Source organism: Saimiri boliviensis, chromosome 2, assembly GCF_048565385.1.
Source record: "Saimiri boliviensis isolate mSaiBol1 chromosome 2, mSaiBol1.pri, whole genome shotgun sequence".
NCBI classification, from domain to species: Eukaryota; Metazoa; Chordata; class Mammalia; order Primates; family Cebidae; genus Saimiri; species Saimiri boliviensis.
In genome coordinates this window covers 172,095,392-172,115,189 of record NC_133450.1, presented here as the reverse complement: position 1 = coordinate 172,115,189, position 19,798 = coordinate 172,095,392, and the positions used below count along the sequence as shown (strand labels likewise).

The following is a 19,798-nucleotide window of genomic DNA, read 5'->3' as shown; positions in this document are numbered from 1 at the left end:
GGGGTATATGGATGGTGGCATTTATCCAACTGTTTACACTCCCTGCTTTCCAAGAATCAGCCACGCTCACTGGGTTCCATTCACTTGCAAGTTTAATGAGGCAGAGGCCATACAATCCCCAACTCCAAGCTTTCTGCTTCTGAGTAGAGCAGTGTCCTCATATTCTGAGAGATCAACTTGAATTTTCCTCAGAAAGGAATGAGATGTGATGAAAAGAGCATCCTTTTTGGAGTCAGCAAAAGAAGCACTAGCTCTGGTTTTAAAATGGACTATTATATGATACTGAGCAGGTCCTTAACCCCATTGGCCTTGATTCCTCATCTGGGATATTGGTGGTGGTGGCAGTGGTAGCAGAAGTAGTAATTACTGCCCTGCTTAGCTCTCAGGGTTGCAGATAGAATAAGGTAAGACTGTATAGCAAAGCTCTATAAACTGAATGTGTTTCACAAATTGTTCATCCAAAAATATTAAGTATATAGGTGTTCCAGTCATTGTGCTTAGCTGTTCATAAAATAGTGAACAAGATACCCCCTTATTCACCAAGGAGTCTAGTTTGGTGATAAATTAGCATTTTTTAATATTGTGGAATTAATGCTGTGATAAAAGTAATCTACGGTGTGCTGTGCAAGCAATCTAATCTTGGGTAGGGAAGAGATGGTGGGTCAAGAACAGTTACTGTTTTAAAATAGGGATTAGAGGGGCTTTGGTTGTTTTTTTTTGCAGTGCCTGGAGGAGAGCCTTGGAAAGATTTGTTTAGCACAGCTGTTGGGTTTCATCCGAATTTCACAGGGTCCTAGATTGCTTGAGAAGAGAATGAAACTCCAGTCAAATGTGTGAGCTTGCTGTTTTTTGGCTGGAGGACACTAAAAGGCCTTGTGGGAACAAGCCTAGTGCAGCTGACACAAACCTCAGAGTGTGAGAAGGGAAGCTTCCTTTGGTTGTTGGCTCTGCATTTATCATCAGCTTAAATCAAGAGCCTGTTTTACCCAGGTGGTTGGACTAAAGCCTATTAGCCTCAAGGGAAGCTCTTACTTAAGCAGATACACGCTTGTTTCATGTAGGCCCCACTGCTTAGGGATTTGTATTCATATTTCCTTAATTTAGATAAAAAAAAATCTGCAAAAAGAGAACAGAGTGACAAGCTCCCACATGTCCCATTTCCAGCATCAACAATGATCAGGGTTTTGCCACATTGGGTTCATCCATCAATCTTAGCCATCCATCAATCCCAGCCAGCCGTGTTTTCCACCCCTACCACCTCATTATGCTTCTCTAAAAGTAGGGACAGTTGTTGCCATGTGCAGTGGCTCACACCTGTAATCCCAGCATGTTGGGAGGCTGAGGTGGGTGGATCACCTGAGGTTAGGAGTTTGACACCAGCCTGGCCAACATGGGGAAATCCCGTCTTTATTAAAAACACAAAAATTAGTTGAGCATAGTGGTGCATGCCTGTAGTCCCAGCTACTCGAGAGGCTGAGGCAGGAGAATCACTTGAACCTGGGAGGTGGAGGTTGCAGTGAGCCAAGATCACACCACTGCATTCCAGCCTGGGCAACAAGAATGAAACTCCACCCCCTGCCAAAATTAAAGTAGGGATATTTTCTTATTTAGCCATGATGCCACTATTACATAAAAAAATCCAAGGAGTATTAGAAACTTTTTTTCTACTCTCTATTTCTCCCCAAAAATTTATTTTGAAAAACTTCAAGTGTATAACAAAGTTGAGAGAATTTAAAAGTGAATGGCTATGTATCTGTCACTTAGATTCCATCATTAACATTGACACATTTCTCCATCTATTCATTCCGTTATCCATCCATCTCCTAAAAATGTATTTCTGGCTGGGTGTGGTGGCTCATGCCTGTAATCCTAGTGCTTTGGAGGAGGTCAAGGCAGACAGATAGCTTGAGCCCATGAGTTTGAGATCAGCCTGGGCAACATGGGGAAACCTCCTCTCTACAAATAACAAAAAAGGGAAGACTGACAAGATGGCTGAATAGGAACAGCTCCGGTCTGTAGCTCTCAGTGAGACCCACACAGAAGGCAGGTGATTTCTGCATTTCCAACTGAGGTACCCAGCTTATCTTACTGGGACTGGTTAGACAGTGGGTGTAGCCCATGGAGGGTGAGCAGAAGCAGGGTGGGGCATCACTTCACCTGGGAAGTGTAAGGGGTCAGGGAACTCCCTCCCCTAGCCAAGGGAAGCTGGGAGGGACTATATTGTGAGGGACAGTGCTGTTTGTCCCAGATCCTATGCGCTTCCCACAGTTTTTGTTCGCAACCTGCAGACCAGGAGATTCCCTCATGTGCCTACACCACCAGGGCCCTCAGTTTCAGACACAAGACTGGGTGACCATTTGGGCAGACACTGAGCTAGCTGCAGGAGTTTTTTTTCCATACCCCACTGGTGTCTGGAACACCAGACTCCTCTGGAAAGGGGGCTGAAGCCAGGGAACTAAGTAGTCTTTCTCAGCAGATCCCACCCCAACAGAGCCCAGCAAACTAAGATCCACTGGCTTGAAATACTCGCTGCCAGAAGAGCAGTCTGAAGTTGACCTGGAACACTCAAGCTTGGTAGAGTGGAGGGAGGGGCCTCTGCCATTACTGAGGCTTGAGTAGGAGGTTTTCCACTCACAATGTAGACAAAGCCATTGGGAAGTTTGAACTGGGTGCAGAACCCACCACAGCGTGGCAAAGCCACCATAGCCAGACTACCTCTCTAGATCCCTCCTCTCTAGGCAGGGTATCTCTGAAACAAAGGCAGTAGTTCCAGTCAGGGACTTATAGATAAAACTCCCTTCTCCCTGGGACAGAGCACCTAGGGGAAGGAGTGGCTGTGGGTGCAACTTCAGCAGACTTAAACATAACATTCCTGCCTGCCAGCTCTGAAGAGAGCAGGGGATCTCCCAGCATAGCTGTGAGTTCTGCTAAGGGACAGGCTGCCTCCTCAAGTGGGTCCCTGACCCCCATGCCTTCTGACTGGGAGTCACCTTTGAGCAGGGGTCGATAGACATCTCATGCAGGAGAGCTCTGGCTGGCATGTAGCGGGTACACCTCTGGAATGAAGCTTCCAGAAGAAGGAGCAGGCAGCAATCTTTGCTCTTCTGCAGCCTCTGCTGGTTATACCCAGGCAAACAGGATCTGGGCAATAATAAACTCCTCCAAGCTAAAGTAGCATGTTCCTACCCAATGCAAGGAAAATAAGAATCTCGATAAAAGGTTACAGGAACTGCTAACTAGAATAACCAGTTTAGAGATGAACGTAAATGACCTGATGGAGCTGAAAAACACAGCAGAGAGCTTTGTGAAGCATACACCAGTGTCAATAGCTGAATCAATCACGTAGAAGAAAGGATGTCAGAGATTGAAGATAAACTTTAATGAAACAGAGCATGAAATCAAGGTTAGAGAAACTAAAAAGGAATGAACAAAGTCTCCAAGAAATATGGGACTATGTGAAAAGACCAAACCTACATATGATTGGTGTACCTGAAATTGACAGGGAAAATGGAAACAAGTTGGAAAACACACTTTAGGATATCATCCAGGAGAACTTCCCCAACCTAGCAAGAAAGGACAACATTCAAATTCAGGAAATACAGAGAACACTACAAAGATACTCCTCGAGAAGAACAACCACAAGGCACTTAATCGTCAGATTCACCAAGGTTTAAATGGAGGAAAAATGTTCAGGGCAGCCAGAGAGAAAGGTTGGGTTACCCACAGATGGAAGCCCATCGGACTAACAGTGGATCTTTCTACAGAAACCCTACAAGCCAGAAGAGAATGGCGCCGATATTCAACATTTTTGAAGAAAAGAATTTCAACTCAGAATTTCATATCCAGCTAAAATAAGCTTCATAAGTGAAGGAGAAATAAAATCCTTTACAGATAAGCAAATGCTGAGGGATTCTTGTCACCACCAGGCCAGTCTTATAAGAGCTCCTGAAGGAAGCATTGAATATGGAAAGGAAAAACTGCAAAAACATCCCAAATGTAAAGACTATGACACTATGAAGAAACTGCATCAACTAATGGACAAAATAACCAGTTAGCATCATGATGACAGGATCAAATTCACACATAACAATACTAACCTTAAATGTAAATGAGCTAAATGCTCCAATTAAAAGACACATGCACATGTATGTTTATTGTGGCACTATTCACAATAGCAAAGACTTTAAACCAACCCAAATGCCCATCAATGATAGACTGGATAAAGAAAATGTGGCACATATACACCATAGAATACTATGCAGCCATAAAAAAGAATGAGTTCATGTCCTTTGCAGGAGCATGGATGAAGCTGGAAACCATCATTCTCAGCAAAATAACACAGGAACAGAAAACCAAACACTGCATGTTCTTACTCATATGGGAGTTGAACAATGAGAACATGTGGGCAGAGAGAGGTGAACATCACACACTGGAGCCTGTTGGGTGTTGGGAGGAAAGGGAAGGGATAGCATTAGGAGAAATACCTAACATAGATGACAGGTTGATGGGTGCAGCAAACCACCATGGCACGTGTATACTTATGTAACAAACCTGCACGTTCTGCACATGCATCCCAGAACTTAAAAGTATAATAAACAGAAAACAAATTGACTAGGTGTGGTGGCACATATGCGTGGTCCCAGCTACTGGAGAGGTTGAAGCATGAGAATGGCCTGAGCCCAGAAAGTTGAGGCTACACTTAATTGTGATTACGCCACTGCACTCTAGCCTGCTTAACAGAGCAGAGCGAGAACCTCCCTCCAAAAATAAATAAATAAATAAATAAATTTCAAAGTAAATAACAGAGATCAAGTAAAATTCTCCTCTAAATAGCATTTGTTTCCTTAACTACAGTTCAGTAATTGTTTTCTTCTTTTGCAAGAAACTTAGTGTTCAAATGAACAAATTTTGAGGTGCGCTGGCTGAGTTTTGACAAAATCATGTGCCTATTTAACCCAAGTCTCTACCAGGATGAAGAACACTGCTAGCACTTCAGAACATTTCTGCATGTTCCTTCCCTCTCACTCCCTTATCTCACTCTCAGTGGAAACCCCTGTTCTGACTTTTTTTTTCCAGTAAAGATTAATTTTTCTGTTCTATAATTTGTTATCAATTAAATCATAAAGTATGTACTCTTTCAATTAATTGCTTCAGAAATTTATTTTTGAGACAGGATCTCACTCTGTTGTTCAAGCTGGAGGGCAGTGGGGCAAACACAGCTCACTGCAGTCTCAGCCTTCAGGACTCGAGTGTTTCTTTGGCCTCAGCTTCCTGAGTAGCTGGGACTACAGGCATGTGCCACCACACAAAGATAATTTTTGTATCTTTTTTTTGTAGACACAGTGTTTTGCCATGGTACCCAGTCTGGGCTCAAGGGATCTGCAGACCTCGGCCTCCCAAAATGTTAGGATTACAGGTGTGCGCTGCATCCAGCCCACAAATATTCTTGAGGTTAATTTATGCTGTTGTGGTTGTGCAAGTGGTTCATTCCTTTTTACTGCTCAGTGGTGTCCTGTTGAATGATTATAACACAGTTTATCTACTTTCCTACTGATGGACCACCTGGGCTGTTTCTCCTGTTCAGTTTTATGAATAAGCTTCTATGAACATTCTTGTTCAACTCTCTTTGTGAATGTATGGTTTTTATTTCTTTTGAATAAATACCTAGGAGTTGATAAGAAACCTCCATACTTTTCCAAAGTGGTTGTACCATTTTACATTCTCACCAGTAATGTCTGAGAATTCGTTTCTCCACTTTGACAAGAGTGGGCTTTTTTTTTTTTTTTTTTTTTCCATTTTGTATGTGTTATGGGATCCCATTTTGGTTTAAATTTGCATTTCTTTGATGACTAACGATGTTAAGCATTTTTGTATATGTTTATTTGGCCATTTGTAAATCTTTGCAATATGTGTATTCAAATATTTGCCTAGCTTTTGGTTTTCCTTTTTACTGAGTTGTAGATGATCTTTTTATATCCTGGATACAAGTCCTTTGCAAACATTGTTTCCAAGTGTGTGGCTTATCTGCTTTCTCAATGATATCTTTTGATGAGGGGAAGTATTTGACTTTGATAAATGTTTAACTTATCAATTCCTTCCATTATGGTTATTACTTTCTGTGATCTAAGAAATCTTTGCCTTGGAAGAAGGCAAAGCTTTGTAATTCTAGCTGTTATATTTAGGTTTGTAATCTAGCTCAAATTATGCATGTGAATGATGAGAGATAAGGTTGAAGTTCAGGGATTGGTTTTTAAATTCAATTTCCACGCTTTGTTTCCTTAGGAAGGGCCACACAGGACACATGAACAGGAGTCTAGCTAGTGGGTTTCTTTTTTTTCTCAGTTTGCAGCTTTGCTGCTGTGGCAGGCTGTAGTCCAGTGAACAAAACCGACTCATCTATGAGCTCACCCTGTTCTGGCAAGCTTTCAGCAATCATGTATTCAGTGCCCATAGTGTGCCATGCACTGGGACAGTGGTACATGAGTACCACTAAGCGTCCAAGCAGGGGCTACAAGTGTTGGTGTGTGAGTGTGGGGAAGAGGAACACGAATATGGCCTTGCCAGGGTGTCCAGGAAGACCTCCTGGTAGGAGGGATTTTTGTAATGAAATGTCAAGGAAGTAACAGGGAATAGGCTTCCAGGAAGAGTGATCGCTGGGCATCATCAAAAGGAGATGTGCAGAGTTAGAACATCCTAGGGTGGCACCTTCCTTCCCCTAGAGAATTGGTTCTCCAAGAATTGAAGGAGTTGTGGACGTATTTCTTTCTGTGTCTCCCTCTGAGTCGATGAGGCCATTGCCAAAATCCTACCTGATGCCTCCTAGGGATGCCTTGAGCAATTGTACCTTCTTGAAAAGGATTCTGTAATTAATCTAAATATTTTTTTCACAGAAGGAACTCCTTTTCCTTTTGATTGCCAAAGGGGGAGGGGCCAGAAGAGTCCATGAGGTGCTCTCCAGTAGCTGCTCAACATATCCTTTGCCGCTGGCTCTCATACCTCAGCTCTGGCTTTTGCTGGCATCCCTTTTGCCCTCTCAGCCTGATGCTTGCCGGCCCATTCCAACAGGGTTCCTCTCATCAGCACCTGCTACCACCTGGTCCTTAGCTTTGGATTGCTGCTGGTCAAAGTCCTGACACTGGGCCATCTGGGTTGAGCAGGGCCTCTCCTTGGCATCACTACTCCTGGAATCAATTCTGCAACTTTTTTTTTTTTTAACATCCCCTTCAGCACACTTCCTAGAGTACCCTGTGCACACTTTGAATCTCTTGTTTTTTTTTTTTTTTTTTTTTTGAGATGGAGTTTTACTCTTGTTGCCCAGGCTGGGGTGCAATGTCGTAGGCTTAGCTCATTGCAACCTCCGCCTCCCAGGCTCAAGTGATTCTCCTGCCTCAGCTGCCCCAGTAGCTGGAATTACAGGTCCCTGCCACCATGCCTGGTTAATTTTTGAATTCTTCGTAGAAATGGGTTTCACTATGTTGGCCATGCTGGGCTGGAACTCTGGACCTCAGCGGATCCAACTGCCTCGGCCTCCCAAAGTGCTGGGATTACAGGCCTGAGCCACACCTTCAATCTCTTCCTAGCTTCTAGTCCTGCCTTGTGCTCTCTCAAGCCTCAACCTTGTGCACTGGATTGAGGCCAGGAGACTTTGCTCTGATTCTTCTCTCCTCTCTCAAGTTTGTCTCTTGAATGTTGTTCACCTATCTGCCTTTAATCATGCCTCCTTGCCAGTCCAGGCTCTTTTTCCACCAATTATTTTTGATCATAAGAGTATTGCTGTCTGTGAATTTGTTCCTCTATGTTGACAAGATGATTGGATTTTAATTCTTCCACCCACTACCCCATGATGACCACCCCATAGTTAACGTTTCTTGAGTACCTCCTGGGTAACTTCTTGCTGCTTTCACCACCACGTTTTTCAGAATGATGATCTTTTGCCTCTTGTTCCATTTCTTCAGCATTGAGTCCTTGATCTCACCCCAGCTGCTCTACTAAAGCTGTTTTCTAGCCACTAATTAAGATGTCTTTTCCCCAGACCTCATGTCTTTTGATTTTTTTTTTCTGTCACATCAAACTGTTGAACATGTATATGTCTTTTCTTTGTTTGGCCCCCGTGACAGAGTTTTCTTACTCTTTTTGTCAGTTTTTTCCCCGAAGAAACTTATTTTCTTTCTTCTCAAATATGGTTTCCCCAAGGTTTTGTTTTTATTCCTTTCTCTTCCTGCAACTTCATATTTTTATGGCTTTCTTGTACCAGATGTCTTCCAGACGTGTGGTTTCTACAAGTCATCGTGTTCAACAGCCTGTGGACGTTTCCATCAGAATTCTCTTCTCTTCCTTTCCCTTCCCTCACAGAGTTCACCCAATCCTTGTCCTAACCCAGCATTTTGGCAGGTGTAGCTTAATTGATCAAGGTAGTCTTGTTCTCTAAACTTGGTGGTAGCCTCTGAATCTTTCCATTGTGGTGCTCAGACATCAACTGATCATTTGCACCTATTTGTTAATGTGCAGCAGATAACCATTAAGGTTGCTTTTTTCTGACTTATATTTCAGGGGTTGGCCCTGCTTTCTGTTACCCAAGTTCTGGTTGACTGAGGGGTTAGTCCTTGTCAGAGGTTCTGGTTTACTATTTATTTTTTCAGACAGAGTCTCCCTCTGTTGCCTAGGCTGGAGTTGAGTGGCGCTGTCTCAGCTCACTGCAACTTCTGCCTCCCAGGTTCACATGACTGTCCTGCCTCAGCCTCCTGAGTAGCTGGAATTACAGGTACCCACCACCATATCTGGCTAATTTTTGTATTTTTAGTAGAGACAAGGTTTCACCATGCTGGCTAAGCTGGTCTCGAACTCTTGACCTCAAGTCATTCACCACCCTCAGCTTCCCAAAGTCCTGGGATTACAGGTGTGAGCCACCACGCCCAGCTAGATTCCGGTTTATGATCCCTGACCATTTCACCAGCACCATGAGCAGAGTATAAGCTGGAGTTAATCAGATTTCTCACGCTGTTCTGATTCTTTAAAGATCTCCATAGACAAGGTGTAGGTAGGGAGTGTGAGGTATCGTGCCACAGTATTTCTGTAAAGTATATCTATCTATGTCCAAAAGTTGTCTTATTTTGCAATTCATAAATGTATTCTCACTTGTCCTTAGGCCTCTGGGTATGTCATAAAAGAAAACAACTTTAAGTAAATAAATATTTTAAAAGTTAATAACCCACTGCAGGTAAACACAAATGTACTTGAGGAAAAGTGTGGGCTTTTCTCTTTCCCTGAGGCTAATTGGGTTGTGGGGTTGTTAAGACAAAACACCAGTCCAGAGACATAGATCCTCCTTGAGAAGGCCTTGCCTGTAGTATCTAGAGTTTTTGCTCTTCCAGGCACCCTGGTATCATTCTAAGCTATCAGCATGGAAGGATGACTGTTACTACTCGGTGTTTGGCGATCCTGGGCAGCTTCCCCTCTCCTAGATGGAGAATGCATTTTCTCCACTGCTTTCCTCCCTTGCTCAGCAGCTGTGACAGGTCACAAGCTCTCGACTACTGGGAAAAAGGAAAAATGGGCTGCAAATCCTTTAAGAGTCTGAACTTTGGGTTTGAAATTGGATTGTAAGTGGAAGTCAGTTATGCGGGAGGTGATTGAACCCTGGGGTGAAGGCTGCTGCTGACCAGCTGTGTGACCTTGGGCGGTGACTCAGCATCCACATCTGTATGATGAAGCGGGCTGGCTGGCTGATCTCTAGGGTTCTTCTAGATCTAGCATTCTATTTTTTAAAAATTTTCCTGGTTATTACCATTATTACTTTATCTAATGATACTCTTGTTTAAGCAGCAAAGAAAGTTCTGTGGGAAAGATCAGAATTTTAAAGAGGAGTGGAGTTGTATCTATTTGTTGGCCTGTATTGGGATATTTTGAGGGTCAGCTGGCAAGAGAAGAATGTCTTGGAAGACTGAGGAAACTTGGAAGGACAGATAGACTATTTATTGACTGCCCTTAGGTTTATCAGAGCAGCCAGAAAAGAAAATTATTTGGTACAGGCTGGTATTCTACTGAGCCACGTTATGTATGGCCATGATTTAAGAGCTTAGGCTTTGAAATCAGGCAGACCTGGGCTTCCAGTCATGACTTCATCACCTTCTGGTTATGTGACCTTGAGCAGGATACCAGCTTCTTAGCATTGGTTTCCCTGTTTGTAAAATGGTGATGATAGTGTTTTGCTCATTGCATTGTTGTGAAGATTAGATGGAATAATATATAAAACTCTTAGCCTATGTGGTGCATAGTAATTGCCCCATAAATTAGCCTATTAATTACAGTGTGTTTGCCTTGGACAGGGTTAGGCATTTGAACTCCAGTACTTGATTTAATTCACATAACCATACTAAGTAGTAGAAATTGTTATCTACAGATTAGAGAGGAGAAGATTGAAGTTCAGAGAAGTGGTTTTCTCAAGTGTTACTCAAGTAGTCAGTTTCAGAGCCAGAATTGGAATCCAGATCTTCCTGCCTCCTGAGCCCCTTTCCACTGTGCACCCTGCCTCCTTGAGTGAAGGAGAACCCTCTTCACTCCCCACACCAGGCTAGAGTCAGCACGGGGTTCCAGAAGACTATGGTGGAGGCAAGACAAGTCATGAATAGCCACAAGATGCTGCCCTTTTTATAGATTAGGGTCTAAAACACTATAGAAGTTTATTTGTTTGAAAAGCTCAAAGTTATGTTATACCAGCTACTATACAAGCTGCCAGTTGGTGGTAGAGGGAATGGTCATGGGTTTGTTTCGAGGAACAGCTTGGTTTGCAGCCATGAAAATTCTTACCATGAAAGTTGAGGCTGGTCATGGTGCTTACATCTGTAATCCCGGCACTTTGGGAGTCTGAGGCAGAAGGATCACTTGAGCTCAGGAGTTTGAGACCAGCCTGGGCAACATGGCAAACCCCATCTTGACAAAAAATACAAAAATTAGCTAGGTTGGGCAGTGGTGCACACCTGTAGTCCCAGCTACTTGGAAGGCTGAGGTGGGAGGATTGCTCAAGCCCAGGAATTTGAGGCTGTAGTGAGCTGTGATTGTGTCACTGCACTCTAGTCTAGGTGACAAAGTCAGTCCCTGTCTCTTAAAAAAAAAAAAAAGTGTAGAGGATCTTGCAAGGCTGTACAGTAGAAGAAGAGGTGGGGACATAACCCTAGGCACACTCTGAGCAGAAGAGTCATAGCCAGTAACTGTGTAGTGGGATCAGCAGCAGCTTTGTGGGGAGGCAAGGGTGGTAGTGGTGGCATTCAAGATGGGTCTTGAAGACAGAGAAAAAAAAGTGAGAGTGGCAGGAAAGTGAGCAGCTGCAGCGAGTGCTACAAGTGCATAAAACTGAAACTTGGTCCTATAGATCGAGATGAATTATGAACAAATGCTTCTTTTTCATGTGTTTTAATGCCTCTGATTGTGTCATATGATGACAGGTTAGAGAGAGTTTAAGAAAGAGACAGATATTGTATTAGTCCACAAAATATTTTTTAGTGTCCTTATCTTTCCTACACTTTCAGAGAAAACTTCTGGTACCAAAATGCTTGCAGTTCTTTTGTCCGTACCTTTGAATTTTAGACCTTGCCCTTTCCAATAGAAAAGACACTACCATACGTGGCTGTTGACCATTTGGAATGTGTCTGGTCTGAACTGAGTGAAATGTACAAGACACACCAGATTTTGAAGTGTAGTAAGAAAGTAAAATACCTCAATAATTTTAAAATGGATATTGAAATAATATTTTAGGTATATTGGGTTAAATGAGAGATAAATTAACTTCACGGTTCTTTTTACTTTTTTTTTTAATTTTTAGTTTTTATTAGAGATACTATGTCATCCAGGTTGGAATACAGTGGCTATTCAGTCATGATCATAGCCTACTATAGCTTTGAACTCCTGAGCTCAAGCGATCCACCCTCCTCAGCCTGCTGAGTAGCTGGGACTATAGGCAGGTGCAGCGTTTCCTGGGTCTTTTTACCCTTCTAATGTGGCTACTATAATAGAAAATTAAAAATGGCATCTATGACATGGCTTGCATTCTATTTCCATTGAATGACATTATTCTAGAGGAAACTATTCTTTGTTTTTTCTTACCTGTGTACGAATGCAGTTGTTATATTCTTAAAGTTCTATTATCCATTCTAGGGTTACCTGAGAGTCCTAGATGGCTTGAGCTAGTTGTATGTTAGGAAATGTACCTGATCATCTGGAAGTGATAGAGACCTAGCCTATATCTACGATTGGTTCACGTACTCCATTCTGAGCTCCAGATTTTTCATCTTCATAGCAGATAACGGAGATACTAGAACACATATTCCCTATGGCCCTTTTCAATTTTGTGATTCTAGGCCAGGTGTGATGACCCATGCCTGTGATCCCAGCACTTTGTGGGGCTGAGTTGGGTGGACTGCTTGAGCTCAAGAGTTTGAGACCAGCTTGGGGAATATGGTGAGACCCCATTTCTATAAAAAATAAAAATTGAGACGGGCATGATTTTGCGTCTGTGGTCTCAGCTACTTGGGAGGCTGAGGTGGACGATTGCTTGAGCCCAGGAGGTCAAGGCTGCAGTGAGCTGTGATGGCACCACTGCACTCCAGCCTGGATGACAGAGTGTGAGACCTTGTCTCCCCCCCGCCAAAAAAAAAAAAGATTCTAGCTTGAAGTCAGTGCTCAGAATCAATTCTTTCTGGGGGCCACTGAAAGGCCTCTACTGCTCTCTTTTGCAAGTACCAGAAAGTCAGGGTTATGTCCTTTTACCCCTGGGAATTGTGAATTCGGGAGTAGAAAGACTTTAGAGAGTTCTGGTAGGTTTGCCTTTTCCTTCCAGGCCTGTGAGTCCATCTGGGTTTGTCTGTGGGTGCAAACAAGGTGGCCAAGGCAGCTCTTGGAATGACACAAGTATCACGGAGCTTGAAGTTTCAGTTCTTTAGACCATGGCTGCCAAGATTACTTTTAAATACCCTAGGCATGGCAGTTCTACAAACTCTTTAGATACAAATTAGTTCTTAAAGGTTGAGAAATCCGTCTTTACCTTTTTGGCTGTTCTAATGTTAGAACAAATTACTTTCTGGTTTTCTTTTTTGAGACAGAGTCTTGTTCTGTCACTAGGTGCCAGGCTGGAGTGCAGTGGTGCGATCTTGGCTCACTGCAACCTCTGCCTCCCGGGTTTGAGCAATTCTCCTGCTTCAGCCTCCCGAGTAGCTGGGACTATAGGTGCGTGCCACCATGCCCAGCTAATTTTTGTGTTTTTTAGTAGAGACAGGGCTTCACCATGTTGGTCATGATGATCTCGATCTTTTGACCTCGTGATCCACCCGCCTCGTCCTCCCAAAGTGCTGGGATTACAGGTGTGAGCCACTGTGCCCGGCCTATTTTCCATTTCTTGATAGTTTCTAGGTATGTTTCTTTCAGCAGATCATCCTCTTATACACTGTCTGACTGTTCATCCATCTATTTTATATATATATATACACACACATATATATACAAACACGCATATATATATGTGTGTGTATATATGTGTGTATATATATGTGTATATATATGAAACTTAGCCAGCATTATATATATATATATATATATATATATATATGCCAACATTACATATATATATATATATCCAACATTACATATATATATCCAACAGTACATGCATAGATATATATGTAATGTTGACTAACTTCCAGAATAAAAAGATGTCAGACTTGATCTTTATCCTTGACGGATTCAGGATAATGGTTAATGAGTGCTGGGTAGACCACCAATGAGGAGACATGGTGGCTGGGTATTTTGAGGGGGGTAATTAGGGTGTTCAGGGTGCAGATAGGGAAAGGAGATGACTCCATGAGCAAACTCAGGCAATGAAACATTTATTTTTGCATACGAGTTTTTGATATTTCGGAGTGAGACAAGGTTTCATTTAACCAGCAATAAGTCAAAGTCTGCACTATAAATATATTGATAAAACTCCATTTAATGGACCATCAATGTCTGGGTAGAAGCTTGTTGCTGTTCTGAAATCCTCTTTCATGATGCTGATCATATTGCAGGATTTTGCCATTAAATTTATTTTTCTTTTGGAATAAATCCTTAAAGTGTGTTATATTTTTTAAAAGTCACAATATGGAAAGGGGGTTATATGAAAGTAGTTTTACCAGTTTAAAAAACAGGGGCACTGAAAAGAGAAAATAACGTTCTGTCTGTGGAGTCCATTTTATTGTAAGTGCCTGAAACTAAGTTATCCTGAATAAATCTTGACTTTTCTTTTAGAATGTGGGTAAATAAAATACATATGCAGAGGTATTTTTGGTAGCCAGTGCTTCTTGGCTTTTGATTTGAGGGTTGCAGGAATCCTAAAATGATAGGGTACTGGCTGGCTCAAATTGAATCTCAGGTAATTAGACTGATTGTGAGCACAGAAATGGCAATAACATTTAACATGTATCTACTGTGAGAGATGGGTATTTTGTTGACTACGCAAACATAACAATTTATCTCCTGAATGTACACAAAGTGCTTTAAAGCACTCAATTTATGTGCCAACAATTAGGAGATATTTTATTAAATGTATATAAAATAGAACTATATAGCTTTGTACATGAAATATCAACAATGTGCATTCTGAAAAAGAAAAGGCAAACTTTGTATTTAACACTGCGAAATTTAGATAGTCATACTATAAGGACGGCATGTTTGTAGAAGATTTTCCTTGTAAATGCTGAGGAATATCTAAAATACCACAAATCAATACTGCTTTTATAATACAAATAAATAGTGAATGAGGCAATTTCATGCCATATTAAGGTGTTTCTGATAAATCTGTAGGTGAGAAGAAAATAAATAGGGATATCTCTGACGGTACTTGCTCATATGCAGTTCTTACCATTTGAACAGTACAGGTGTTAATGATTTTCTCTGGGGAGTAGACGGAAGAGCAGTACATAGTAACAACAGTGATGGCAGCAATATTTATATAAAAGGCTGAACTTACTAACAGGAGCAGCATGCCAGCTGTTGCCTGGAAAATAGCTTTACGTTAGAGCAGTGAGGAATTCTTGGTCTCTTTCTCTCATTTTCTCTCGCTTCCCCCATGTACTGCCCCAAAGTATTGCATGTTAGTTTCTGCGATTAAAAGTCAGTCCAGTGTGAAAACGGGAAAAAATTCTATGCCATTTATTAAGGTAGCTAAGTTGGAAAACACTAGCATGGAGTTTTTGCTGATTTGCTGGTGCCTGATGACGAGAGGGACCCCAGCTGGATTGTGAAGATTGTCTTTGGGCACACACAACATTGATAAACTGCCTTCACTTAGTTTGTGCAGCTTTAACAGCTGCCTTAGTTCAGCTGTAAGTAGCAAGTCAATAAGTTTCATTTATTACCATGCATGTAAAATAGAAAAGCTCACTGACAATTATAAGTGCTAGATACTGTCTATCGTTTGTTCAGTTCATTCATCACTAGGCATAAAGTTTATTTAAGCATTCACTTATACTCAGTCTTTCATTTAAGAAATGTTTACTGAATGTGCCAGTATGTATTCTGTAAACATTTATTGAATGAAAAATTCAGGATATGCTATATAGAGATGTATATCATATACAGTGAACAGTGGACAAGGTTGAAAAAGGTCCTGAGCGTGACAGATGAGACAGACAATAAACTCACCAACAGACGTGCCAGTCACGGGTAGCTGCAAGTGATGAGGCAGGCACACGCAGGGCCATGGGAGAAAGTATGTGCAGACACAGGGAAGAGTGGTGGGGAGAGGGGATGCAGAGGCGGGGTGGATCCTGGGTCTAAGATGATCCCAGACCTGGGAAAGTCTTTCTAAGACTGTAATAACTGCAATGAGACCTGGAAGAATAAAGGAGGGAGACTTTCCACGTGAAGGTGGTTTTTACATAGTCAGTGGTGTTTGGTGGACTCAGAACTGAGGTGATTTTGCTTTGAGTGAAATCATTTATGTACAATGATGATATTCTGAGTTGACCAAGGAGCCAACCAGTTAGAAAAGACCCTGGTTGGCCCTATTGGAGAGCCTTAGAGCACCCTGTTAGGTGAATAGTAAGCCCTGAATTCTTGGGTTGATGGGAGACCACGGGGGAGGACCTGGGGCAGCTGGGTGGCACTTAGAGTGCTTGGGACATAGCTGTTTCTCTATTACAGAAATATTTCCATGCTTACACAAGCAATGTGGCATGTGTAACAGCTTGTGTGTAATTCATGCTTTTGTGTAATTCTGTGATCCAAGGAATTTTTATTAACCAACTGTAGTTACAGACCACCTTTATTTCCTGGCCCTTTCACGTACTGGAAAAAAGCGAGGGTTGAAATCTGGTTTTCAGTGTTGGCTGTCACATGATTTTACGGTCTGAGTCACATTTGGTGGAGTACTCTTATCAAACTGGATGCATCCCTCCCGAGAAGGTAACCAAGCTAACCGTGTCTTTTGCAGGCGGCATCACTGTCCACATCTCCCTACCAAGATTTATGATCAAACAGAGAAACCATGTCTTCTCTCCGAATATACCGAGAACTACCCTCTCTATCACTCTTACTTGCCCAGAGAGTCCTTCAAGCCAAGGCGGGAGTACCAGAAAGGGTCTGTACCAATGGAAGGCCTGACTACATCAAGGTGAGGGCAAACAGTATTAATATATGCAGGTGCACACAACACTAATGTAGAAACATGCAGAGCTTAATGTATAATAGTAATGTAATAAAGTACAGTGCTAATGCATTAATGTACAGTATCAGTATATGGTATTAATGCCTTAATGTACTATATCTCGGAAAGAAAATCCTGCATTTATGAGCCTTCTCAGTTTTTCCCAAATCCTCTGTTAAAGAGAAAGGATTCTTGGGGGAAGGCTGGATTGATATAATAAAGGATTGGAGGTTAAGAAAAATATTTATGGGATGGAAAGAGTAGGGGATGTTGCCGAAAAGCAAGTTTTGGGCTTTGTTACATGAAAAGTTCCAGGCCAGCTTGAGTAGGTTGGGGATGGGCGTGGTGAAAGAGAACTTGGCAATAGAGAAAAAGTGAGGTTTTTTTTTTTTCTTAAAATTATGCTGTAGATTTTGAATTGGGGTTCTCCTGAATGTTCTTCAAGAAATAGGAAGAAATAATTTTTTTTTCCTTTTAAATTATTCTTGACTCCCAAACTCAGATTGTTTAGCTCTAGGTCTGTGCAGTGGCTGAGGCACGTGGCTCAGTATATCAGTATTGCAGAGGTCTTTGCACTGAGGCAGTGCAGAAAAATTCTCAGTTCAGGGTTGTTCTATAGGCAAGGCTCTCACAGAATCTGCCATGGACAGCTTAGTTAGTGACCTGCGACTGGTGGTCTAGTAGATCAGAAACATCTTTGAGTGTGATTGGGCAGTCTCAGATTGTATAGTTCTGTCCTCAGCTGAGACCTCAAAGACTGATGTGTTCTCATCCCTGAAGGGCAGGATTGCTGTGAGGTAGAGCTGATGGTGAATGTTCAGTGTTCCAGCACAATGCTTGCACATTGGAGCCCAAGACCTGGTGACTTTTCTTCCTAATGCTGCCCCTTTGTCTCGTAATTTTGTGCTAATAAAGGCCCCAGATGGCCTAGGAGAAGCAAAACCATTCTAACTCATTCTGCCTTCAGGTGTTCCCCAGAATAGGACTGGAAACATCTGTTGAGATTGTGAGTTGGAGGTTCTCCTCTCTACACAACACTGCTGTCTTCTAGATCCATGGGCAGTCCATGTCCAGGTGTTGGGGCAGGAGCACCCACAATGGGAGAAATAAAGTCAAAGGATTTCTGAGCTTCGTGGGAACCACTGTGCAGGGTATTGAGAATGAGAGGGAGTTTAGGGCTTTGTCTCATGCTTGATTTTTATCAGGCCACTTTGTTGTTGTTGTTGTTTAAAAAAAAAAAAAACAAAAAACCAAGGTCTCTGTAGCCATGGCTAGAGTGCAATGATGTGATCATAGCTCACTGACTGCAGCCTTGAATTTCTGGGCTCAAGTGATCCTCCTGCCTCAGTTTCCTAGTAGCTGGGAATACAGGCATGGGCCATCATGTCCAACTACTTTTTTTTTTTTTTTTTTTTTTTGAGACGGAGTTTTGCTCTTGTTACCCAGCCTGGAGTGCAATGACATGGTCTGGGCTCACCGCAACCTCCGTCTCCTGGGTTCAGGCAATTCTCCTGCTTCAGCCTCCTGAGCAGCTGGGATTACAGGCATGCACCACCATGCCCAGCTAATTTTTTGTATTTTTAGTAGAGACGGGGTTTCACCATATTAACCAGGATGGTCTCGATCTCTTGACCTCATGATCCACCCACCTCGGCCTCCCAAAGTGCTGGGATTATAGGCGTGAGCCACCGTGCCCGGCCTACTTTTTAAACTTTTTGTAGAAACAAGAATTTGCTATATTGCCAAGGCCAGATGATTACATTTATTCTAAGCATTTACCTTAAATGATTTGGTTTAAGCACAGTGTTTCTGGGTCCTGATGTATTAAAAAATTATAATTTATGCAGCTGTTTTTTTTAACCTATGACTTATTAAAGAATATAAACCCTAAAGTTTGGGCTTCTCTTTGCCAGGAAAACAGTATTCTTTGTCTCTGAGAGTCTAAAGACCATAATAAGAAGCGTGAACAGTTTCTGAGCATTGCTTTTCTTTTATGAAACCCTGGTCAACACCAAGTAAGAGTCCTAAGCACATGTACCAGAGACATGTAACTGGTAGGAAAGGATAAGAATAGCACTAAAATGTGGCTTGCAAATAATCATGTTCGGTCTCCAGGTGTGGGTCTTTTTATCTTTCAATTTCCAGTTTGCAGGAAATAAACACTTTGTGAAATGTCTAGTTGGCTTCAGGCATTGATATATTTCCTATCCTAAAAGTACAGACAAGGATGCTTTAAAAGTTTGTTGTTGCAGGTTGCTTTGTTAGTTGCCCACAAGCTTAGGAGAATGAGGACAAACCCTCGGTCTGGGGCTGAAGTCCTGCCCCGACACCTAGCTCTGAGGCCCCCATATGCCACTCCATGCCCTGCCTCCTCCTGATGGTACTTCGCAAAACAAAAACTTACCCTCTGACCGGTCCTAAATTATCCTTGCCTTGTGTCACTTACAACAACAAATATATCACCCAGAAGGTCCCTCTGCCCCTGCCAGAGCCGGAGTAACGATATATGTCATGTACATCAAGTGTGGCTAAAGCAGAGGAAAGCAGATTCTGAAAGAATTTCCAAAATAAGCCATTAATCAACATAAGGGCCTTAAAAAGAAAAAAGTGGCAGGATCAAGGTTATCCATGGGGAGGAAAAAGAGCAGGTATGAAATTCTTTTTATTTCCTACCCTAAAAAGAGAAATAAGGAGAAAATGAGTAGAAGACATCTGTGTTCTCCTTTCTACCACAGTTTCATTAATTCTCAACCCTGTGCCTGCCATACTGGGCACTATTTTTCATAGACTGAGAACAAAATGATGCCACTCTCAGGAAATGTAAAGAAGCTAGTATCTGGGTGTTCCCCTGGAGGCTTACAGGGGAAGGGATGCATCAGCCCAGTGTCTGCACACCCCTGTGTCTGCACAGATTGTCACCCTTCTGCTCTTAGGACTCTTATTACTTTATCTAAACATTGACTCTGCTTAGTTTCTGAGGTTGGATATAGGGTTCCCACCTGCTGAACGAAAAAGTTATGTGGTCCAGGGCTTGGCTGGGTTTGGTGATTAAGCCCAGACACAAAAAAACACCTGGTTTCTGGAAAGGTTATCATCGCAGCGTGAGGCATGATTACAGCTACACAC

At 42.3% G+C, this 19,798-nt stretch overlaps 1 protein-coding gene across 1 annotated transcript in view; it reads left to right on the top strand.

Annotated features, from left to right (window-relative positions):
* The window catches only part of SAXO1 (stabilizer of axonemal microtubules 1), a 102,204-nt gene that overhangs the window by 63,478 nt on the left and 18,928 nt on the right, over positions 1 to 19,798 (top strand). The window contains exon 2 of the mRNA XM_003928135.4: positions 16,460 to 16,639. Within this exon, the coding sequence (XP_003928184.2) occupies positions 16,460 to 16,639 (180 nt within the window). The remainder of the gene's footprint in view (positions 1 to 16,459; positions 16,640 to 19,798) is intronic.